Source organism: Kwoniella dendrophila, chromosome 1 (genome assembly GCF_036810415.1).
Source record: "Kwoniella dendrophila CBS 6074 chromosome 1, complete sequence".
Classification (NCBI taxonomy): domain Eukaryota; kingdom Fungi; phylum Basidiomycota; class Tremellomycetes; order Tremellales; family Cryptococcaceae; genus Kwoniella; species Kwoniella dendrophila.
The window spans coordinates 3,129,632-3,151,058 of record NC_089476.1 but is presented as its reverse complement, the minus strand read 5'-3'; the positions used below and the strand labels follow the sequence as shown (position 1 = coordinate 3,151,058).

Genomic DNA, 21,427 nt, shown 5'->3' with positions numbered 1-21,427 from the left:
AAGCCCTTATCAGTGTTCACAGGTAGGTAGGTAGCTATGAGTGAATGATCGAATTGAGAATACCCACTAGGCAGTAGTTGTTCCGGGTATACGTGCTGACGCTACCGTTCGACCTTTGAATGCTGTGTTCAGTATCATAACGCACGGAATCAATTTGCTATAAGTGGCGGAACTTGAGATATCTATTTTGGGATTGGGATAAGGGGTGGCGGTCTTCGTATAAATGCATACAACAAGATAATCATAACAGGGATAAATGGGATGAGGATTATGTATATGTTAATTTATGTCTATTGAAATTGTGTACCATTCGTCTGTACAATATCGTTCACATCTTGTGAAACCGTCTCTTCCGTTATTATGATATCTTCATCTGACCTTTTCTTCAATTCCTCTCCTGTGAGATGAAACGAAGCTTCTTCCCTATCATTCGCTAATAATCTAGAGTATTCCAAGAATAATCTGGATGTAGAATGCAAGTCCAGGTATATCAGCTTTCCAATCCCACTATCGGAGCGGTACAATGTATGTTTTCTTGGTACTAAACTTACCTAAATTGATAAGCTACCATATCTTCTTTTCTCCAAAATGATTTTGACCATTTTGTACCTTGTATAGCAATTTCTTTTGCTAAATCATCATGACCACCTCTGAAGAAAGATAAAACATCATATAAATCTGTTAAATCTGCTTTTATAGGTATATAATGAACCCCTAGAAACGTATAAACGTATAATTAATACGAAATTTAGTATACTAAATACTAAGTATCCCACAATTTCTTCGTGGTATGCGAGGAAGTATCACTTACAAGGTTGTATTCTATCAGTATACCATTCTGGGAATATAGTAGATTTCAATACAACAGAGTTTGTTGTCATCAATCGCTTAAATCTTGCACTCCATCCATTACCATCTGTTTCAAAGGGAGTCAGCTGTAATGGTCCAAACACAATTCGATATGGAACAGATTTGGGGACTTACCAATATCAAGAAGGTATTTGTACCTACAAAAGCAATGGGATGAGTAAGTTGCGGGTTGTCAGAAATATGAAGATGGATTGCCACAGGCAGTAATAAACTCACTGATTGCCCTGTGACCAATCTTTTCTCGAACCAAATTTATAATCTTGTTCAACTTGTTTGCATACGTTTGAATCACATTGGATAGCTTGATCAACAAAAGCTACATCCATCAAATGATCATTCAAATTGTTTAGAGGTATATTATTTGGTTTACCAACAGGTTCTAATTGATTATCTGCTGCTGAAGGTACTTTGAACACCGGTATATCACCTAATGTCTGGGATGTTTTGGAAACTAGATTGATTCTTTGCGAGATATCTGATAATTGAACAAATACAAGGAGATTAGAAGTCAGTAAGTTGATATTTGTTTCTCTTCTCCATATTCGATACTGATATTAATACCAAAAACACTCACTCCATGGTACACCATCTTTAAAGTATATACCAGTATTTTTACCTCTCCATAACATTCTATCATCCTTCTTATCGTCCCAAATTGGATCATCTCCAACATCCTCAGTCCAAGCTTCCATTGATACCTGGTTAGATCAAGTCATAAATTAGTATCCCACTGTATATCATTTGGTGATGATGTCTATCTACCGTCTACCAAATCGATACGAGATCACTTACACCTAACACATCAGCATGTAGAGTAGTTTTGCACATTGCTAAAACTGGATATAATTCTTTACTTGGTCCAGGACCTTTACCATGACCTGATAAAAAGCCTACTAAATGAGTTAAAGTTGGATGTATACACGGGTCCATTGTACTGTTTAAAAGAGTATTCGACGGTTAGTGCTAAGTGGATGTGTGAATCGAGCGAGAAAAATACTCACGCCTTATGATCCCATACAAAACTCTTATCACCAGTCCATAAACCTTCTAGATTAGGTAAAACATCGGGATCATAATCATGTCTGAGTGGTTTATGTGGTGCACAAGCTGATGCCCAACCAAGATGTGCTGTATCGATCTTTTATCGATTATCAGTAAAGACTGATGAGGAAGCGAGTGAAAAATATGATAACTCACTTCATGCTCATCCGGATTAAAAACTGTGATTGCGTTATGGTTAGCCAAGTTGATCTTTTTAAATCCATAGCTGGGAAACAAGCTAAGTTTCAACTTACATTCTCGAACAGAGGCAGCATCTTCCAAAGCGCCTTTCTACGATTGGCGTAGAAGAAGAGATAAATTTCGGACATCAGTATATTTTCGTATGATTTCATTTAAGCTACTTTATCTTATCAAAGCTTTACTTACATATTCATGACCAACAAATTGCCAAGGAACATCATGACTATACATGACAATTTTAATAGGTTCTAATAAATTTTCAATATCTTTTAATAAACCTAATTGTTCTTTTGCTCTTTCTTTTGCAACTCTTCTACCTTCTTCATTCAATCCCTTTTCAACAATTTTATATATACATTTTGTTGATCCAGATGAAGCTGTCACAGAAATACCAGGACATGAAATTGTATACATTCCTGATAATTCAGATGATTCTTTTAATAATGATTGGATTTTTTTAGGTGGTAATGCATGAAATGGTTCTAGATCGTGGTACTATGAGGGGCGATATTACCAAGTTGAAATCAGCTACTTGCTCTCTTTCGAATGATTGGTGGGTAAGAGGTATTTAATACCTGTAGAATAGGGATAAGAACAATGAAGATGAAGAGAACTCACAATTTGATCATATTCATCTTTCAATTGAACATTATTTTTCTCTGCATAAGCCCACCATCTTTCAAAACCTTTTGGTGGATTCCTTTCATATCTTCTACGATATTCATCTACAGCCTGTTTCAAAGTTTTACTTTGTTTATTCAATTTTTTATTCCATAATTGTTTCGAATGTGAAATTAATTTATATATTGGATGTGGTGCTTTAGGATTTGGTACCAAATATCCATTCTTTAGGAATTTATGTTCAGCTCTTTTGATATTTCTGTTGTCTGCTCCCAAATCGAGGTCGTTGTTGTTATTATTATCATCTTGTTGATTATTCTGTCCTTCTTCTTCTTCTTTTTCTATTTTATCAGATATACTACCATGCCTAAATTTAGATTTGGATTTATTTCTATATTTTTGTTTTAACATTTGATCTTGATCATCCTCTAATTCAATATATTCGTCATCTATCCTATCACTTATACCGAATGGTAGTTGTATTTGATCATGAGAATTGGGAGGTTTCCCTATGACTAATTCATCTCTTCTATTTTCAACTTTATTCTTCAAAAGATCTTTATTCGTTTTAGGTAAACCATCTTCCTCTACAGTATTACCATTTAAAATTGATAAATGTTTGAATAACAGATAAGGTGATAATAGTAAAAATAAAAGAACCAATGCTGAACGTATACCTCGTCGCGGTATAGGTATACGAAAAGCCATTTCTCCAAGCACCACCGAGGAGGACTACCTAATCTGAGTTTTTTTGTCGAGTGATGTAGAGAACCAAAATTATCATAAGACGATATGTATGATATTTCGCTCTTCCAACTTTTGATGACTTTCACCTTTATTTGGTCTGCTATAAGCTATTGACGTTGCGATTAAAGATGACCAATGATTTGCAAATAATAGATCCTCGATATCACCCAAAAACGTGTGATCCAGCAAAAGTCAAAAAAAGATGCAATTTGTAAATGATCAATTGCCCGTTCCTTATCTAAGTTACAGAGTATCTTCTCGCTAATTATACCCTGATTGTCCGTGCACCATGTTCTTCTCTAGTTTATCTTGGTCTGTGCGTTGACCTTCCCTTGTACACTGGTAAGGATGGTTACTGTACTATACGTGTAGCAAAAAATAGATCTTAAGCTATTTATACAATTTATACAATCTAGATCCGCAATTCCTCAATTTCACTTTCTCAAAGGGTGATCAAGATGATGGCATCAAAAAATCCCGCTTTTCCTGGAATATAATCTAAATCGACATTAGTCGTAATCTTCATATATATCACGCGTCAAGATGATTAGACATTATTAGACGCGTCAAACCCTAAATGATACCGCTTCTTCAACGGAATCTAGTGGGTATTAAATTAGGATAGAAATAATTGTGCATAATGAATATATATCTATATATATATATCTATATATATATATATGTATATATACTTGTATGATGATTGAACCTAACTGACTTACATGACATGATCTGACTTCTAATATAGTGCAACAGTTGTAGTATGTACGGATGGAAAATGATTATAATGCGTGATATTAAACGAAAGCTATATGGATGGAAATGATCAAATTGCTCGGCAGTCTGATGGGTGGGGTAATGAATGTATAGAGGTACATTCGCTTCCGAATCCTCCTATCCTTGAGGGTCCAGGATGAATAGCTCGAACCTGACTAACGCTCCCGTGGAAACCCCCATTCCAACCTCTGCAACATCTGCTATCGCGTTATCTTCCCCCAACTTTTACATGATAAGGCATCCACAGCCTTTACCATGTGAACCATCATCTTTTCCTTTCGCTTTCGAAGCGTTATTATTATTGTTGGTTCTAATATTCTTCTCGTTCTCTCTAGCCAGTTGATTTTCGTAAATGGCATCAGTTATTCTGTGTGTTGTACCAGGCGTACCACTCTGGATATTACCAAATGGTTGTGGTGGTTGTTGTTGATTTTGAGTAGGAGGTCGGAACGGGGAGCTATTAGATTGATTTCTTTTATTACGCAATGATAAATCTGATTCTTGTCTTGATATGCTTTTTGATGACGCTTCTCTTTTTCTCAACAATGATGGTTTTCTACTTATACTTTGAGTTGGATTTGAAAGGGTTTGTGAACTTGATTTCTTTTGTATACCACTATTTGGATGTTGGTCTAGTAAAGTTTCGCTTCCAGGATAATAAGCATTATTCATTCTACTATTCATGCTCGAAAGAGATGATTCTCCTTGAGATATAGGTTGACCTAATGATGCGGATCGCCCATTCGTCGTGCGTAATGGCGATAATTCAAGACCATCGGAAGATCCTTTATTTCGTAATGAAGTGGATGAAGGTTTGGGACGAAGATGTAGTGGATTATCAGGAGATGGTTCAAACGTTGGGGAAAATGCATGAGTACGTTGTGGGGTTGTATCGCTAACTTGCGATGTATTCTATAAACAGGAGCGATGGAATTAGTATCAATATAAACTATCATTTTACACCGTAAAGGCTAAATCGAGCTAAAATTGTGAACCATAGACTTACTTGACTGGTTACGGATTCACCTAAACCCAAACCGATTTTTGCTCCAGGTTTCCTTTTAACCCATCTAATTGGAGTACCATCTTTATCCCATTCTACAGCTAAATCCTCTTCTTCTACCCCTGTTTCGATTGGAGACAATTTTTTATCTCTCTCATTTTCGTTTATACCTAATTTCTTAGCTACAGTAGGTAAAACAACATCATCCCAATTTGTGTTTTTTGGTGGTGTATAATTTGATTCTGGTGGTATGAAATGTGCTGCTACACCTAATCTTGCACTTGGTGGTGTACCATGATTTGATAATGATGGACTATTTGATAACAAATTTAGAGATGCTGATCTAGGTGCATTGAATCCTCCTACTGTAGGTGATGATCCATTAATAGGTGATCTTGAAGTTGATCCTGATCTTTGTTGATGATTCATAGATTTACTATTCATCAATTTTGATGAAGATGGTTGACCCATACCTAAACCTAAACCAGTATGTGAAGTTGATATACCATAACCTCTTTGATTATTTCCCATAGTCGCTGAAGAAGTTGAAGGTCTACTATTCCTTCTTGATGATCTATCTGATCCTGATGATCCACTTCTTTCCATCATAACGTTGTTTCTTGTATTTGGATTCAAGTTCTTCTGACTATTAGGTTTCATTGAAATCGATCTTCTTCTTGTTTCATCTAACAAATCATTATTATTCGTGTTTTGGATATTGTTGTTTCTTGGTGAACCATTGAAATTCATTTCATGTCCTTTTTCAGCTATACGTAAAGCTTCGTTTGGATTCATCTTAAATGGTGGTAATTCATTTTTGATAAATCCTTCTTTTATTCTACTTCCACCTAATTCTAAACTTTCCCTCCTTGGTTCAACCACAGCTACACTCATATTATTATAATTCTTTGATGGCGATCTGGATCTAGATCTAGGTGAATTTTTCACTATTGGTATTCCTGTTCCACCTGTTGATGATACTGGTGGAGGAGGCGGTATAGGTGGAGAAGGAGTGGTATACGAATGATTAAGCAGAGGTCTATTTAAGGACGATAATTGTGATTTTGATCTGGGTCTGGTAGGAATTCTAGATGTCGATTGTGAAGAAGGTATTCTAGGTGATGCAGATGAAGAGATTGATGATTTAGCAGTTGCTGAATTGTCTATATATCTGGATCTTTGATTTTGTTCTAAATAATCTATAATCTGACCATGATTTCCTTTAATATCTCTATCACTATTCAAATATCTAGTAGTATATTCACTACTCGTTCTACGCGTTTCATCAATTAAAAATCCAGATTTGGTTCTATATCTAGGTAAAGATAATATTGACGAAGGTCCAGCTGATGAATTATTGGAGTTGGAGTGTTGTTGATGTTGTTGATGTTGATGTGGAAATACACCAAATGTAGGTGATTGTGGAAATTGATTCAATCTTGAAGGTGAAGAATGTTTAACGTATAATGGTTTCTCTTCAAATGAAGTGGCTGATAATCGTTTAGTTAGATATTTCGATTCGGATTCCAATCCTATATTATATTGTTACACATCATGTCATGTGATGATGATACAAAAGTTGATTGATTAGCTCAATGGTTCCTTCACGAATGTTTTCTGTTCCAGCAAAAGGAAATAGTATATTAGGATAACAGGAAACTTGTTTGTGGTACAAAGGAGGGATAGAAAGGATATTAGGCTTGTATAATGTTCTCAAAGAAGAAGAAGAAACTAAAAGATAAGGAAAGGTCTAACAATTATGAATATGAGAGAGGAAATGAATTGAAGTAAATTAAAGCCAAAATGAGACACTACTGTCTATTCCTGTCCTAACCTTGGTTGAAATGAGGATATAACCGGGAATGATCATCATCATCATGCATCGTACTAACACGATTAACGTAATACTAGCTAATTCATCTTCCACTTTCACGCGAGAGCGATGTTTGATCTCTGTGATATGTATATCAAAACCAAGAAAAAGATCACTCACGTTTCTTCAAAGTAGGTACTATCTGTTCATCCCATCCTGGCGTATTTATACTCACACCGTTGTGTATAGCCGCTGGCTGTGTTTGTGCGACAAGCATCGATAAGTTATCTCGTTGATGCTAAGTAGGGCTGATCTTATAAATACATATATGTATAATTGATGATAATATGGACTAGAACTGCTTGAAAAATCTCCATATAGGTATCGATTTTAAAGCGAAATAGTAATGTATACGAGATCAAGCGATATATGGATCAAACCTACCTTACGATGTTGACAAAATGTTACAGTCTAATTAGGAGAATGTACAGTATCAAAGGCGTACGTTTCATCTCAACCACAATCGTCAAATGTAAAGGGATAACTTTCAGTTTCCTTTCTTTTTCTTCTTCTATCTTCAGCATTTACAACATAGTTTCAACCCCCTTCTTTCTCTTTTCATGTTTTGGATGTTATAAACAACGCTCGGATCGTACCGAAAATAGACTAGTAAATAATGGTTGTTAAGCTTGGATACACAGGCACGTCTGATGATGTAGGGTGAGCAATTTCATGTGAGTTGTTCTCAATAATAATGCATATTTTCTCTTTGTCTCTTTGTACTATATACTACTTGAGGATCAACTACTTTAGTGAAGCAGATACTGATCAAGCTAATAATGTTGAGGAGAAAATTGTCCGATAATTCAGAAAGAAAAACCAAGTTGAATCATATTTCGAAGAGAGAGACCGCATGACAACAATAGTTATAAATAATATTTAAATACGCGAAGCAGGCAATCAATGTCCAAATAGATTTCTACGACTTCACACATTGTCCATCTCTATATTTCCAACCTGTTCTACAATCGAATTGACATGTACCATCAATACAGGAAGAATGCCCTCTTGCTACACCTTGTACAGCCGAACAACTGTGAAAACAACAGGTTATCAACAAGAAATCATCATCAGCCAGTTGCCGCAAAGCGAGATATCAAGATAAGCAGGGCTAAATATGGAAATGGAGACTGACTCTTTTCCAGCTGATACTGTCATATTTTGATATCCTGGTGGGTGATAATCCCCATGTAAACAGCCACCACAAGATTCTAATTCACTATTAGTATCGATACACTATTTGTGTTATACGTAGAAGTTCATAGTCTAATCAGCTTGTCGTAAAGATTGATCTGGTGCCAGTCAATGGGGATGGAAAGGACGACTTACCTCGAAACTTGTAGGATCATTTTGTAATTGACAAGCAGTCAAGCCTTTTGGACACCAATGATTATTAGAAATATGTTGTTCATGTTGAGATAATCTACGCTTTTGATCATCTTTAGATCTCTTAGCTAAATTTGATATTGTTGCATCTGGCGGATGGAAGTAAATCTGTACATACAAAGCCAAAAGAGCAAAGTTCAATTTGGTTCAGTAAAGCTTCTTTACACAGATCGTTCAGCATGGGCGAGACGATCAAGTAGAAAGCGCTTTACGACTCACTCTGTTTATTTGATAACCACAATTACCAGTTGGACCTGTAGATTGGTAACCGTTACCACAAGCCCATAAAAAGGTATTTCCTGAGGTCTAATGATATTTTGAGATAATAACAGTAATACCAAATGAGAAAATCAGTAAAACCAAACTTGGACAAGCGAAGATGGTTCGGCGGAATCGAAGTAGTTGTTAAACTCACTGGCCAAATTGCCAAATATTGACTTCTTCGACAATTTGCAGTTTGAAAAATAGAGTAAAAATCACTTGAACTAGATTGAAGATCATAATAGGTTAACCGGTAGTTATTTGTACATTGTTGGAACTGGAATGTGGTGTGGGTGATCTATAGAAAATCACATTGGATATAAAGTCAAACCGATGAGAATTATCGCTGTGCAAGTGTTCTTTGGGCATTTAAAAGGGTTGGTTATACTCACTGAAACTTCAAAATTGATACCACATCCATTCGCATTACCGGCAACTACAGAAGCTGTTGAGAAACTATTCGAACCGCAATAGCATGCAAATGTAGTTGATATCCAAGCTGAATAGATGTATTGCGAACCTCCTGAAAAACATCTTTGCTACGGAGGAAATCGGTAATTTCAATCAATATCAACATCAATTGTTTTAAAGCAAGTAAGGTAGGATGTGTTGTAGGGAGAGAAAAGATGAATTATCATAAGAGGGATTCTGGGAATTTATCAAGTAGCTTGGGATAGATTTGAGATAGAATCGAGTATCCTAACTCACTGAACATGCTTGTGAATTCGTAAAGGTTCCAGGTTGATATCCACCATTAGGTTGATAAGCTGATTGAGTTACACAACTTGCGAATGTTGAACTATATGTAACTGCCGCTTTGACCTTTAAAAATAGATGAAAGAGTAACCCTATTAAGATGATCGAAGTCGCTTTGAAGTTGAACATCTTAATTAAAAACTTGTACAAATACCTGTACTTGTTGTAAGTAGGGGATCACTAAATGATAATCAAGAAGAGGTGGTATACTTGGCTATTAGACTATATATATCAATACATCAAAGCTTTTATATTGAGCACGAAATTTACACCGTAGTCTTTCAGATATTTTCCTTAAGAGTATATCATCCCCAATCATTTGAATGTATCAATTATAAAAATGAGGGATCGCTTTATGTGAAAAGCTATTATCGTATTTTCTAAAGATTGAATTCAATTTCGATAACTGATATTCAAACATCATACAGTAGCTAAGAAACATTGGTTCAAAGACATTCATTATATTCCACTTAACTTGTGGTGAATTACCATTTTCTGTCTATTAATTTAACTCTGTTCGTCGAGATAATGTTCTAAGATTGATGTGCGTCATATTTTCCCAGAATATTTGGGCATTTTTTTGTTTCAGTACGACTACGGTACTCCATGGTTGATAAGTAAAATTAATGTGGTATCAGTGAAACAGCGAAAAAACGAAAAATAAAGTTTCCATTCAATATGTGATATCGTTATGGTAAGACCACAATTGTATCTCTAATAAAGTTATATCATGATTCGACTAATAAAACTTACCAAACGTAAATTGTTCTGGATTATGTATGATACTGTATTGAGCAGAGTGAAAATTTCCTTATCATCGTTAAAGCTCCTCATTAGTTCGGAGTTCTCAAGGTGTTCTAAGTTTTGTAATTTCAATTGATCCCAGCGATCAACGCTTCTATTTATCTGGCAAATTCCGGTCCATTCAATCACAAAAGTCTGGATTATCAACGGGAGGGTAAATCTGAAGTGATGCTCAAGCGAAACGTTCGCGCTAGATCATTCAACGAGATCAGTTTTTTGTCTTCAAACGTGTGCTGTTATTGATGTGAGCATGTATGATCCAGTCATTATCATACGTTATATGCATATCCAAATAATCAAAACTATTCAACTGTATCAAACCCAAATGTCGAATAGCTTAGAGTTTTTGCATAGCTGAGAAGGAGAAGCACAATCAGAATACTGTAACAGCGCTTAAGATTGTATGAGCGTGAACTTACCAGCAACATCAGAGGATTGGACGTGGTCCTCGATTTCGGCAATTTCTTCTTGGAGTTCATCAAGAGAGATTTTGGCATCTTCAATAACAAGGGTGATTTGGAGCATTCGGATACCTAAGATCACAATGGATACCATCAGATTACATTCGCTCAGGTAAACATGGTTGATGATGGCTAGATGTATCACTTACCGTAACCGACTGGTACTAATTTAGAAGCACCCCAAACTAAACCTTCTTTTTCAATAGCTCTAACTTCTTGTTCTAAAGCGGCCATATCAGTTTCATCATCCCATGGTTTGACTTGTAATGTGACAACTGATTTGGCAACTTCTAAAGTTTTACCAGCAGCTAATTTTTCAGCAGTCTTAGCTGCTTTGGCTTCATTGTATTTAGCGATTCTTTCAGCTTTAATTCTTTCAGCTTCAGCATCATCTTCTTCATCATCTGAACCGAATAAATCAACATCTTCATCATCTTCAGCTTCATCAGCAGCGGCAGCTGGTGCAGAAGTAGAAGAAGAAGCGGATAATGGGTTGGTACCTTTTGGTAATGAAGAGAATTCGGATTCGTATGATTTAATGTGGTTGTACCATCTTAATGAGTGTGGGAAGGTGGCTTCTGGGGCTGTTCGTAGTATATTAGCTTTAACCACCCAGAACAATTAGGGCGAAAAGAAAAGCTAACTTACCTGAACCGAGACCTTGGAAGACTTCAACATCGGCTGATGTTGGTTGGAAACTATCAAATGATTGATCGTTAGCTATCAAGTCCTCTTCAAGGTGTTTCCCATAAGATTTATCTTTTTTCTTCGAAAAGAGGACAAAGCGTAGTTTACAAAAATCAGTGGGTTTGGAAGTATATTATCTTCAACGTTATAAGTCGCGGGGTCTTAAGCCGCTGAACTCGGAAACACGGACCAAAACGGTATATCATCATATTATGTGTTGTGATGCGTAGGTAGGATCACATTATAGAGGAGAAATGGAGGATAGAAAAAAGGTGGAAAAAGTTGGGATAATCCAATGCTATATCCTTTCAGAGAAGGTGGAAAGCTTCAAACTTACCCATCAATGTATGATTTACCAGCGAGGAGTTGTTCGAGTTGTTTAAGATCGGTAGACATTTTGAATGATTTGTTTTTTGTCTTTTTGGTTTTTTTTTTGGTTTTTCCAAGAGAGGGAGAGAGAAAGAGATAGAAACAAGAGAACTTTTTATATTCAGGAGGAGCAGACTAGAATCTGTAAGTAAACCTGCAAACGTGTTGATCCAACGTTATCCACCAACTTTTCCAAAAGGGTATACAGTACCTCGCTATTTCCGCAATTACCGCGGGTGGCAAAGCTCTGAAAAGGGGGAAAGGGGGAGTTTGAAACAATGTCCGTTTCAAGAAAGGGGCTCCACGTGATTATCAGATCTTTCGAAGCTAACTACAGAAAGATAAGACTGTGATGTTGTAAGGTTATGCTATTGTCCTTTATGGATATTATGTATGTGAACTAAATATACGAGGTCTTTTAAAAGACAAGGTCTTTGCGCACTCTGAACAATCAATTATCGGCTTCGACCACAACGCTGACAATGTCGTCACTCTTGTCGCCTTTACTCTGGTCATTCCTTCCAGCCCAAATTACCCACCAAATATTACCATACTTAACACAATTCGTTCCAGCAATATTTCCAGCTGCACCAAGAGGTTCACCTACTTACATAAGGAATTATAGAATAGCATTTACTGGTGTTATATGTACTTATTTAGCATATACTTTCTACACCAATGAGAAAGATAAGAATATAAGGGAAGATTTTTATGGTTTATTAGGTGTCAGTACAGATGTTGATGAAGATGGATTGAAAAAGGCTTATAGAAATTTGTAAGCTAGCTTAATGCCTATGTTATCAATGTGGAAGTCTTACCTTATTGGTTGTTTTATTTTGGCAGATCAAGATTATACCATCCAGATAGAGCTGGATCAGGGAATGATGAAATATTCATATTGATTAGAAGGGCTTATGAAACACTATCTGATCCAGTCAAAAGATATGCTTATGATAGGTAAATTGTTTGCATTTAGCCAGATCGACACGTCTCGCAATCGTTGTTAACTCTTGTCTTGTTTTTTATTCTTGCCGTCATAGATTTGGACCAAAGATATTGGATTGGAAATCAGCTTCCGTAAGAGAATACATCATCACAGGATTGAACCACTCAATTGGATTTTATCTAGTGTCAGGAGGATTCATGTTATTACTTTCTCGTAAGAAGATTTCTACCCTACTATAATGAATCAGGTAAGATATATGATAGCTGATATTGAGCGATCTTGCAGTATTAGGCAAAGCTAGAGAAGGATCATACGTGAGTTACCATTTTTTTTTCATCACTACTTTGTAATCTATTATAACGGGATACCGCTGACCATTTTTGCGAAATTTCTCAATTGATAGTGGAGACATACATTGTTCTGCGTACTACTATTACTGGAACTCAACTTGATTTTATCATCATCCTCTTTCTCAGATGTTTTTGGACGATCAGCATCGATATTAGGTTACATATTTCGAATACTAAAAGAACCTCAATTTATACAAATTTCATTTTTACATCATATATTCACTACGATATCAATTGCTATTAATCAATTGACTAGTGTATGGTGTCCATCACCTCCATCAAGAGAAGATGAATGGTTGAAAGTTCTGAATATGTCAAAACAACTTGAAATGGAATGTGAGTCGGTTGTAATTTAGTTTCTCTAAAGTTGTCTTCCTTTCAGTAGCTCTATGCTCTTCTCTTCTATCAAGCTCCGCCTCTTTTTACAACGGTCTCTGAATACGAGCTGATATCATGAATCGTTATCTTCGACCTCTTCAAAAATGTTAGCCATCAGTTCTTTCCAATCTGAAGTTGTATCATTGATGTCAACTGGTGATCCGAAAAATATTGAAAATTTAATACAACATAATATGCAAGATAGTAAGTTCAACATGCCTCAAAACCAGGTCCAATAATCTTTATATATACGATTTACGATGACGATATTGATATCACATTTGTCATTTGTTCAGTCTTAGTTGAAAGAAGTATCTCTTCACATCCTCAGATTCGTCAAGCATACCAAGAAGCACTCATGAAACCGATTTCAAGAGTCTTACGTACTCAAACCTTAAATCAATCTAGAGCAGCTTTACAACAATTGGAATTAGCTAGACATATTCCATTACCTCTATCACCACCTCCTTCCCCTACTATACGTCCAAATTGAATACTATAGATGATGCCTGGAAACCAAGTTGAAGTTGAGCTGAAGGGCAAAAGACTACATATATGTTGCATGAAAAAGTTGTATACTATACTATTTACAACACGGTGACTGATTATATATTCAAGAGGAAGAGGATAACTAAATGACTATACATACTGATTCATAACTAATCTAACAGATCTCCTAACAAAATTACTTGTTAAGACTTCAGTTTCTAAACTAAGAAACGTCAATGCGTCAACGCGTCAAGCTAAAACATTTCGCCAAGTAAGTCAATCCTTCCTGTTCCAACAATTGAACCACTAGTCGTTATCCCTTTTTCGCATTTTTGCAATTACACAATTTCTCTAAACCACCTTGATCTTTCAAGAAAGATAAAGTAAATTGACAAACTTTCCTTAAAGTTTTACCTCCTGAACCAAATTCAATTTTTTCCTTGGTAATCTCGGTACCATGAAATCTAACCACGATTTCTTCTTCTTCTTCATTCTTCCGTGAGGCCGATAATTTTTGGATAATCAATTTCCTTTCAATTGATAAATGAATATTGGTTGAACAACCTTTAGATTGTAACCATTTAATCAATTCATCTTTTGGATGATTCGGTTGTTTTTTAGGTGGAAAACAATATGTTACATAAAATGGTAATATCCTTTCATGAAATATTTTTCTAGTTGGTTCGAATGAGAATTCAGAATCATGCGTTATTGCTCCTATTAAAGCTTCTAAAGGATCTGAAGTGGACTATAATCGATATCATTAAAACCGTAAGTATAGTTTTTACATTTCTCGTGCTATACACAACACTTACATGACTTGTAGCTATATCAGTCCACCATTCCAAACCAACTTCTTTGGCATCTTCCTTCTTCTCTTTAATAGCTTTAGAGCGAAGTTGATCAGCTCTAGCTTTAGCTGTTTTGGCAGCTTTCCGGATTTTCGTTATTTGTAATCTGGTTTCATCAGTCGCATCTCGAAGTAGATCTAAAAGACCAAGTTCTGTGCACAAAGCAGATCTGACACCCTATGAAATGGCATGGGTCAGTAAAACGTTATCCTCCTCAAGTATGCTAGCTTGTTTGGCCTGTGAAACACATCAAGCTTACTTCAGTTGTTCTCGAAACCTGGAATCAGAGTCTATCAGCTAAGAACTCTCAAGTTTATAGTAAACCGTCTAGCTGAGGACCTACCTTTAAATTATGCAAGGAAGCAGGACCTTCATCTGGGTATTTATCAAACAAGTTTTCGACTATGTCTAAAAGGCGTAAACACCTCATCAGCTAAAATACCTTTTCACTTTTTGGTAAAATCGATAGCTGAGAAAAGCAAGGATTATATACGCACAATAATCAAGAATCGCATTACCAAGTAAACGATATTTATCAAAAGTATTCTTTCTTCCTGGTGAATTCATATCAAGACTCTAAAGTGTATGTAAATTTCCCATATTGGTTTATATCAGCTATCTAATCAATATTCTTTAGGACAAACAGTAGTGAGATATATAGCTGCAATAAAGCGGAAAAGAAAACATACGAGAATTTGATCAATTCTACTTTTGTTCTTGAATTCATATCCTAAAATACTATTTTCATTATTCAATTTCGATTTGAAAAATTTCATATATTTCTCTTCTGGATTTGTAGTTTTACTGGTAGTAGTTATTGTTGTTTTGTTTTGTTGTGAAATTGAAGGAGGAATAACATATTTTATATCAGACCATTTGTATAAACCTTTGATTGGTATTCCCAATGCATGGGTGACGATTAAAACATCATCAAAATCGCGGGATGTCAAGTATGATGCACCAATAATTGCTTCAAGAACATCCGCAAGTACCTTAAAACGGCGAAATTCAAGAAAGAAATTCAGCTAGCTGATGATACACAATTTTTAAGAAACGAATGATCGAGCGATGGTTGATCTTACTCACTTTATCACCTAAATCATGTTGACTTTCCATATCATCAGACGATAGTTTCTGCAATTTGTGATTTTGTCTATTGGCAGGTAAATCTGATGAATTCCAATCAAAATCCCAATCTTTCGGTAACCAATCTTTTACTTTCAATCTTTTTGATCTGATGAATTTATTCAACTGCAAATTGTCTGAAACTGAATAATTCTGTAGAGATCGATTCGACGTTATAATATGTCTGTTCAAAAAAAATTCTTCTAATTGTTTTTTGTTATCTTCGTCTATCTTTACGGTATCATTTTGTTTATTTTTATCATCGTTACGATATTGATCATGATTCAAAATAAACAGATAAGATTGTAAAGTAATTATAAATTTCAAGATTGTATCACCTAAAAATTCTAATCTTTCATAATTTTTATTTGGATAAAAATTTGTTGAAGGTGTTGTTAAACTATTCAACAACAATTTAGGTTTTACCAATCCTGAGAAACATTGATTATTAAGTTCTTGCGAAATTAATAAATTATCTAATTGATGAAAGAAATAAGGTAATAAAGTTGATGGTTTATATATTGATGAAGGTATACAATGTAGTTTTAGAATTTCAATTGGTAAATAGTTTAATTCATTTTTTAATGGAAATAAAATAGAATTTATAATTCCACCATGTTTAGAAGATTTGATAGTTTCCAATTCTAATATAATTTGATCTTCTTCTTCATATTGTAATTCTGGTTGTAATATTAAACTCCCTAAAATCGTTTTGTTAGGTATAATTGGATGTGGTGAAGATAATTTCAAATCTGATCTAATTGATTTAATATATCTTCTCTCTGAAAATTCTGCAGATGAAGTTGTTATTCCATCTTCACATTGTTTTTTCATATTTTCTACATTATCCACATCAAATGGACTAAATATAGGTCCTTCAACAATTTTATCGATCTCATCCCATGATATATCTTTTCTTTGTAATTTCTTTTTTTTACCTATCTTAGTGTTCCCATGCTCGAAATCGGGTTTGAGAGGAACAATCAACCATTTAATTTCAGCTAAATTACCTTTGAATGGTTTTTGTAATTGTGCTCTCAATAATCTTTCAGTAAATTTTAAAGCTTTTTCAAGATTATTTTGTTCCCATGTTTTCATTTTACCATGATCGATCATTCTAAATTTAGTTCCGATATCAGGTTGTTGATCACCAACTGTTAAATCCAGTTCGATCATTCCATTCTCATCAAAGATATTTAATGGTTGACTAGTAATTAAACATAATTTCCTACATGATTTCTGAATGTTATAATTTTCATAATATGGCGCATCAATTAATAGTTCTAAAGAAGATGCATATAGTTGATCAGGTTCTAATAAAGGTGAATCTAACCAAAATGAAGGTGATTTTAGATATTTGTACTTTCCAACACCAGATTGACCATTTGTGGTAACCATTGATTCTGATGGTGAAGGTGGTAATTTTGATTTAATCAATGCTTTTTGTTCATCCCATTGTTTAGTACTTCTAGATTTCGTACTTAATCTAACTTCTTTCGCTACTTTTTGATCGATCTCTTCTAAAATATCATTATCGTTATCATCTGAAGTTTCAACCTTCGTGGTAGCAAGTGAGGGTGACTTTGGCGATATGGGTTTTAGATCTTCATCTAATTTGCCTAAACCATATAATGTTTTGACAGATTCAAAAGATGCACTTTGTTTAGCTAATTTCTTATTTTTCCATCCACCTTCAGATGGTTTGAAAGAATTTACAATCCCTATCTCTGGCAAAGTAATCGAACATTCTCTTAAAGTATCTTGAGGATTGTGTATATCGATTTCTTTTCCTTTTTCTAATATTTTTGGTGGACTTCTTCCTTCTAATTCTGCTGCTTTGATTCTAGCTTGTAATCGATTTGAGATTGGGCTATCCACCTGAGGTTCAAGAGAAAGAACATTCCTGTAAACTATCTCAAGAGCTTGTTGACCTATAGATTGACCCCAGGAGGTAAGGATAATGCCAGCATTTTGGTATGTGAGAGTTGTACCATTCTTTGTTGTAAGAGTTTCTGTCGGGGTGGTAGAGGAAGTTGAAGAAGGTAGAGACATTGATGATGATGTCAGCTGGGTGGAAATATCAAGCGGCTCAGAATCAACTTCAATAGTAAGATTCTTATTGTTTTTACTGGCAGACGACTTTTTGTGTTTCTTCGGCGAGAGGGGTGTCGGGATGCGAGTTGCAGTAGTTGGAAGTGCTTTGTTGGAAGACTTTCTCTTCTTTTTTATGTCCTCGACAATTTCTTCTTCATCCTTCTCCAACTCAGATACATCCAAGAACTTATCCTTCTTCCTCTTTTTCCTTGGGGATTCTAAATTTTCTGTTTTGCCAGCTGACGTTACAAGCTCACTGGAAGACGATTTCTTCTCCTTGTTCTTCTTTTTCTCCTCTAACCTCTTTCTTTTCTTAGGTGAAGTAGTCGGTGTAATTGTTTTATCAAGAGATCTCTGTTTCCTGGGTGAGATCGATTTCAAGATTAGATGTGGTGGTATATCCCTTTTCGTTTTGCTACTGTCCACCATCTTTCTACTTTATCCAGTATACCACATGTAATTTGAGTTTTCCCTCCCTTAATCTTACTTATTCCTGTAGTATGACGAATATAATTTATAGAGTGGAGGGGTGACAACGCTTTGATCACCTTGTCCAAATTTCAAAACATTGATAATTTCAATCAACACCTCCTTTCGCTCGGATCATCTGATCATCTGATCATTTGACCTGATATGACCATGAAAATTACCATGTCCGTCAATTCTGTATTTATAGCTCAAAGGTATGTGTGTGTGAGTGTGTGTGTGTTTTGATGTGAAGCAATTCAACTATTAATATATTAATATTAGTCTAACCCAAAAATACCATTAAATTACAGAAAAGTGGAGGAAAGGTATCCCAAGATACTCAGTACTCAGTAATAAACGCGTATTTCAGGCACGTACCAAGTCAAAGCGCGTGTTAGTTAAATTAATCTTAGCTTAGAGCCGAAGTTCATGTTCGGGCATCGACGGTTCAAGGTTACCGCAGCTATGTCACACTTCGACGGTTGCTGCCATGTAGGTCTTCAATAACTACTTCATGTGCACTATATATACCCACTAGACTTCATCACACCCTCATACGACAGAGCTTCATGACTTTCAACTCTTAAATTGGCATACTATACCGAAAAGTATTCGATTAGAATGGCCAAGAAATCATCTGCAGTGGTTCGACGAAAAATAAGCAATGCTTCACCTAATATCATACCAATTTTAGTCACGTTCCTTCATGTATTCCTATCACCTTATACAAAAGTAGAAGAATCATTCACGTTACATGCTGTGCATGATGTTCTGGCTTATGGATTTGATAAGGCAAATCTACCTAATGTGAGTATCCAGTAATTCTAAATCCGTTAGTCTTGATAGATCTGCCTAACATGAATCTGCTTCGGATTTGGAATAGTGGGATCATATCACCTTTCCAGGAGCTGTACCTAGATCATTCTTACCTCCTATACTGCTGGGTCTGATAAGTTACCCAGTATGTGCGATCAGTGTAGCCTTAGGATGGATATCAACTAAAGTAGATGTTCAAATAGCTAGTAAGTTGGACATCTATCAGTGTCATGTGCGATTTTCAGCATAAACTCACTCATCTCTTCCTTTCATTCGATTCCTATAGTCAGACTAGTCCTGGCTTCAATCTTCTCATATTCATTCAATCACTTAGCACAAACATTACGAGCAAGATTTGGTCCTTGTATCAGAGTATGGTTTACGATTGTGTCTTTGACCAGTTTTCACATACCTTATTATGCAAGTAGAACTCTACCCAACTTTATGGCTTTGCCAGGAGGTGGGTGAGGATATGCTTCCATAGTCGAAATTTTAAGCTAATCCACTCGGCTTGATATATGTTCAATAGTTCTGCTAAGTATATCTCTCATCTTACGATCAAATGCAAAATCAGCCCCCATTTCAGTATCGATCAAAAGGCAAAGAACAGCAATTATAGTCTTAACCGCTTTAGCTACCATTGTTAGGCTTGAATTAGCTTTGTTCTTACTCCCCTTAGCTATCTCTTTAGTAGTTCTACGTAAAGCTAGTCTGTCACAGGTAATAAGTTGGGGCATGTTAGGTGGATTTGGATCTTTAGGTAAGTTCGAATTAACCCTTATTCAAAACTGGTCAATTCAAGTTGACCTTGTTATATCTTTTACAGCAATATCGTCACCGATAGATTATATATTATGGAAACCTACTATACCACACCCATCATTACCAACTTTTACAAGCACATGGCAGATATTATGGCCTGAATTATCTGCATTACATTATAATCTATTACAAGGTCAATCATCTAATTGGGGTATAATGTCATGGCATTATTATTTTACAAATTCTTTACCTAAAATCTTATTAATCAGTTTACCTTTATCTGTCTTATCTGGATTCATTTGGTTCTTCAATTTGTTCTTAGGAGTAAAAATAGGTAAAAAAGAAGGATCGAAAATATCTGAAGGTACAAATGAATTAATTAAATTTTTTGGTGCTTCAGCAATTGGGTTAATTGGCTTTATGAGTTTAGTTGGGCATAAAGTAAGTTACGATTGACCTTGATCACTACACCACAAAGATATTCGATAGATCTAACGAGCTTAGCTGATATTCTTCACACTATTGTCGATTCTAGGAATGGCGATTCATCATTTATGCTATACCTATTCTCCAGATAATAGCTTCATTTGCTGCAGCAGGACTATGGAATTTCCCTTATCCACGTCTTCAATCTATAGTCAGATTAGGCCTGATAGGTTTAGTCGGGATAAATATTTTAGCTACAGGTGGATTAACTTTCATAAGTATGAATAATTATCCAGGTGGCCAAGTTTGGAAAAGCTTGGAAAAGATCCCTAGAGGTCAGAATGAATCAAGTGAGTGTTGTACCAATCAATGTCTTTCTCATTGTGCTTTCCAATTGAACCTTTTCTCGTGGACAAACATACTTATGATAAAACTATTTATTATTAACATCAAATTAGGCACAATCTATTTCCCTTCATATCCTTTACAAACAGGTTCAACGTTATTTACATTTTTACATCAATCGTCATCGATACCAAATACACCTTTAGGACCATATTCACCTTTCCCAAAACAGAAAAAACCATATTGGGTATATTCGAAATCCGAAGACGAATCCTATTCAACTCCCAATGGGTTATGGGAAAACCAAATTGATTATGTTGTAACTGAAAACTGGAATCAATTTTTAGAGTCTGACAACCAATGGGAAATTGTAGATCAAATAGAAGGGTTGGACGGGATTTCCCGAAGGAGCAAATTTGGTTTGCAGGTGAAATGGGATAAAAAGTTGGCTATTGTTGGAAGGAAAAGAGGAAGTAGTTCAACTTAATCAGAAGAAATCCAAAGCTAAAAATCCATAGCA

The 21,427-nt window shown here is 35.4% G+C and overlaps 7 protein-coding genes across 7 annotated transcripts; 2 read left to right on the top strand and 5 right to left on the bottom strand.

Annotated features, from left to right (window-relative positions):
- Nucleotides 1–290: 290 nt before the first annotated feature.
- Nucleotides 291–3,441, bottom strand: L201_001127 (uncharacterized protein; the record flags this gene model as incomplete). The annotated part of the gene is made up of 12 exons (XM_066216920.1): nucleotides 291–462; nucleotides 552–714; nucleotides 812–916; nucleotides 985–1,007; nucleotides 1,087–1,345; nucleotides 1,445–1,568; nucleotides 1,663–1,804; nucleotides 1,872–2,008; nucleotides 2,068–2,090; nucleotides 2,166–2,202; nucleotides 2,299–2,607; nucleotides 2,731–3,441. 12 exons carry the CDS (start codon nucleotides 3,439–3,441, stop codon nucleotides 291–293), a joined length of 2,205 nt encoding a protein of 734 aa, XP_066073017.1.
- Nucleotides 3,442–4,482: 1,041 nt separating this feature from the next.
- Nucleotides 4,483–7,350, bottom strand: L201_001126 (uncharacterized protein; the record flags this gene model as incomplete). Its single annotated transcript, XM_066216919.1, has 3 exons — nucleotides 4,483–5,169; nucleotides 5,264–6,792; nucleotides 7,254–7,350. The coding sequence occupies 3 exons, from the start codon at nucleotides 7,348–7,350 to the stop codon at nucleotides 4,483–4,485; spliced, it is 2,313 nt and encodes a 770-aa protein (XP_066073016.1).
- Nucleotides 7,351–8,052: 702 nt separating this feature from the next.
- On the bottom strand, nucleotides 8,053–9,665 carry L201_001125 (uncharacterized protein; the record flags this gene model as incomplete). The annotated part of the gene is made up of 7 exons (XM_066216918.1): nucleotides 8,053–8,167; nucleotides 8,269–8,369; nucleotides 8,463–8,627; nucleotides 8,739–8,825; nucleotides 8,935–9,078; nucleotides 9,173–9,319; nucleotides 9,489–9,665. The coding sequence occupies 7 exons, from the start codon at nucleotides 9,663–9,665 to the stop codon at nucleotides 8,053–8,055; spliced, it is 936 nt and encodes a 311-aa protein (XP_066073015.1).
- Nucleotides 9,666–10,677: 1,012 nt separating this feature from the next.
- L201_001124 (uncharacterized protein) lies at nucleotides 10,678–11,884 on the bottom strand (the record flags this gene model as incomplete). The annotated part of the gene is made up of 5 exons (XM_066216917.1): nucleotides 10,678–10,694; nucleotides 10,760–10,873; nucleotides 10,951–11,385; nucleotides 11,450–11,499; nucleotides 11,826–11,884. The coding sequence occupies 5 exons, from the start codon at nucleotides 11,882–11,884 to the stop codon at nucleotides 10,678–10,680; spliced, it is 675 nt and encodes a 224-aa protein (XP_066073014.1).
- A 455-nt stretch (nucleotides 11,885–12,339) lies between these two features.
- Nucleotides 12,340–14,024, top strand: L201_001123 (uncharacterized protein; the record flags this gene model as incomplete). Its single annotated transcript, XM_066216916.1, has 7 exons — nucleotides 12,340–12,632; nucleotides 12,701–12,814; nucleotides 12,898–13,016; nucleotides 13,089–13,117; nucleotides 13,207–13,489; nucleotides 13,643–13,735; nucleotides 13,828–14,024. 7 exons carry the CDS (start codon nucleotides 12,340–12,342, stop codon nucleotides 14,022–14,024), a joined length of 1,128 nt encoding a protein of 375 aa, XP_066073013.1.
- A 309-nt stretch (nucleotides 14,025–14,333) lies between these two features.
- Nucleotides 14,334–18,519, bottom strand: L201_001122 (uncharacterized protein; the record flags this gene model as incomplete). The annotated part of the gene is made up of 7 exons (XM_066216915.1): nucleotides 14,334–14,768; nucleotides 14,836–15,048; nucleotides 15,131–15,148; nucleotides 15,215–15,279; nucleotides 15,369–15,447; nucleotides 15,561–15,863; nucleotides 15,958–18,519. The coding sequence occupies 7 exons, from the start codon at nucleotides 18,517–18,519 to the stop codon at nucleotides 14,334–14,336; spliced, it is 3,675 nt and encodes a 1,224-aa protein (XP_066073012.1).
- A 660-nt stretch (nucleotides 18,520–19,179) lies between these two features.
- L201_001121 (uncharacterized protein) lies at nucleotides 19,180–21,394 on the top strand (the record flags this gene model as incomplete). Its single annotated transcript, XM_066216914.1, has 7 exons — nucleotides 19,180–19,365; nucleotides 19,442–19,580; nucleotides 19,661–19,834; nucleotides 19,904–20,134; nucleotides 20,201–20,577; nucleotides 20,672–20,912; nucleotides 21,021–21,394. 7 exons carry the CDS (start codon nucleotides 19,180–19,182, stop codon nucleotides 21,392–21,394), a joined length of 1,722 nt encoding a protein of 573 aa, XP_066073011.1.
- Between the last annotated feature and the right edge of the window lie 33 nt (nucleotides 21,395–21,427).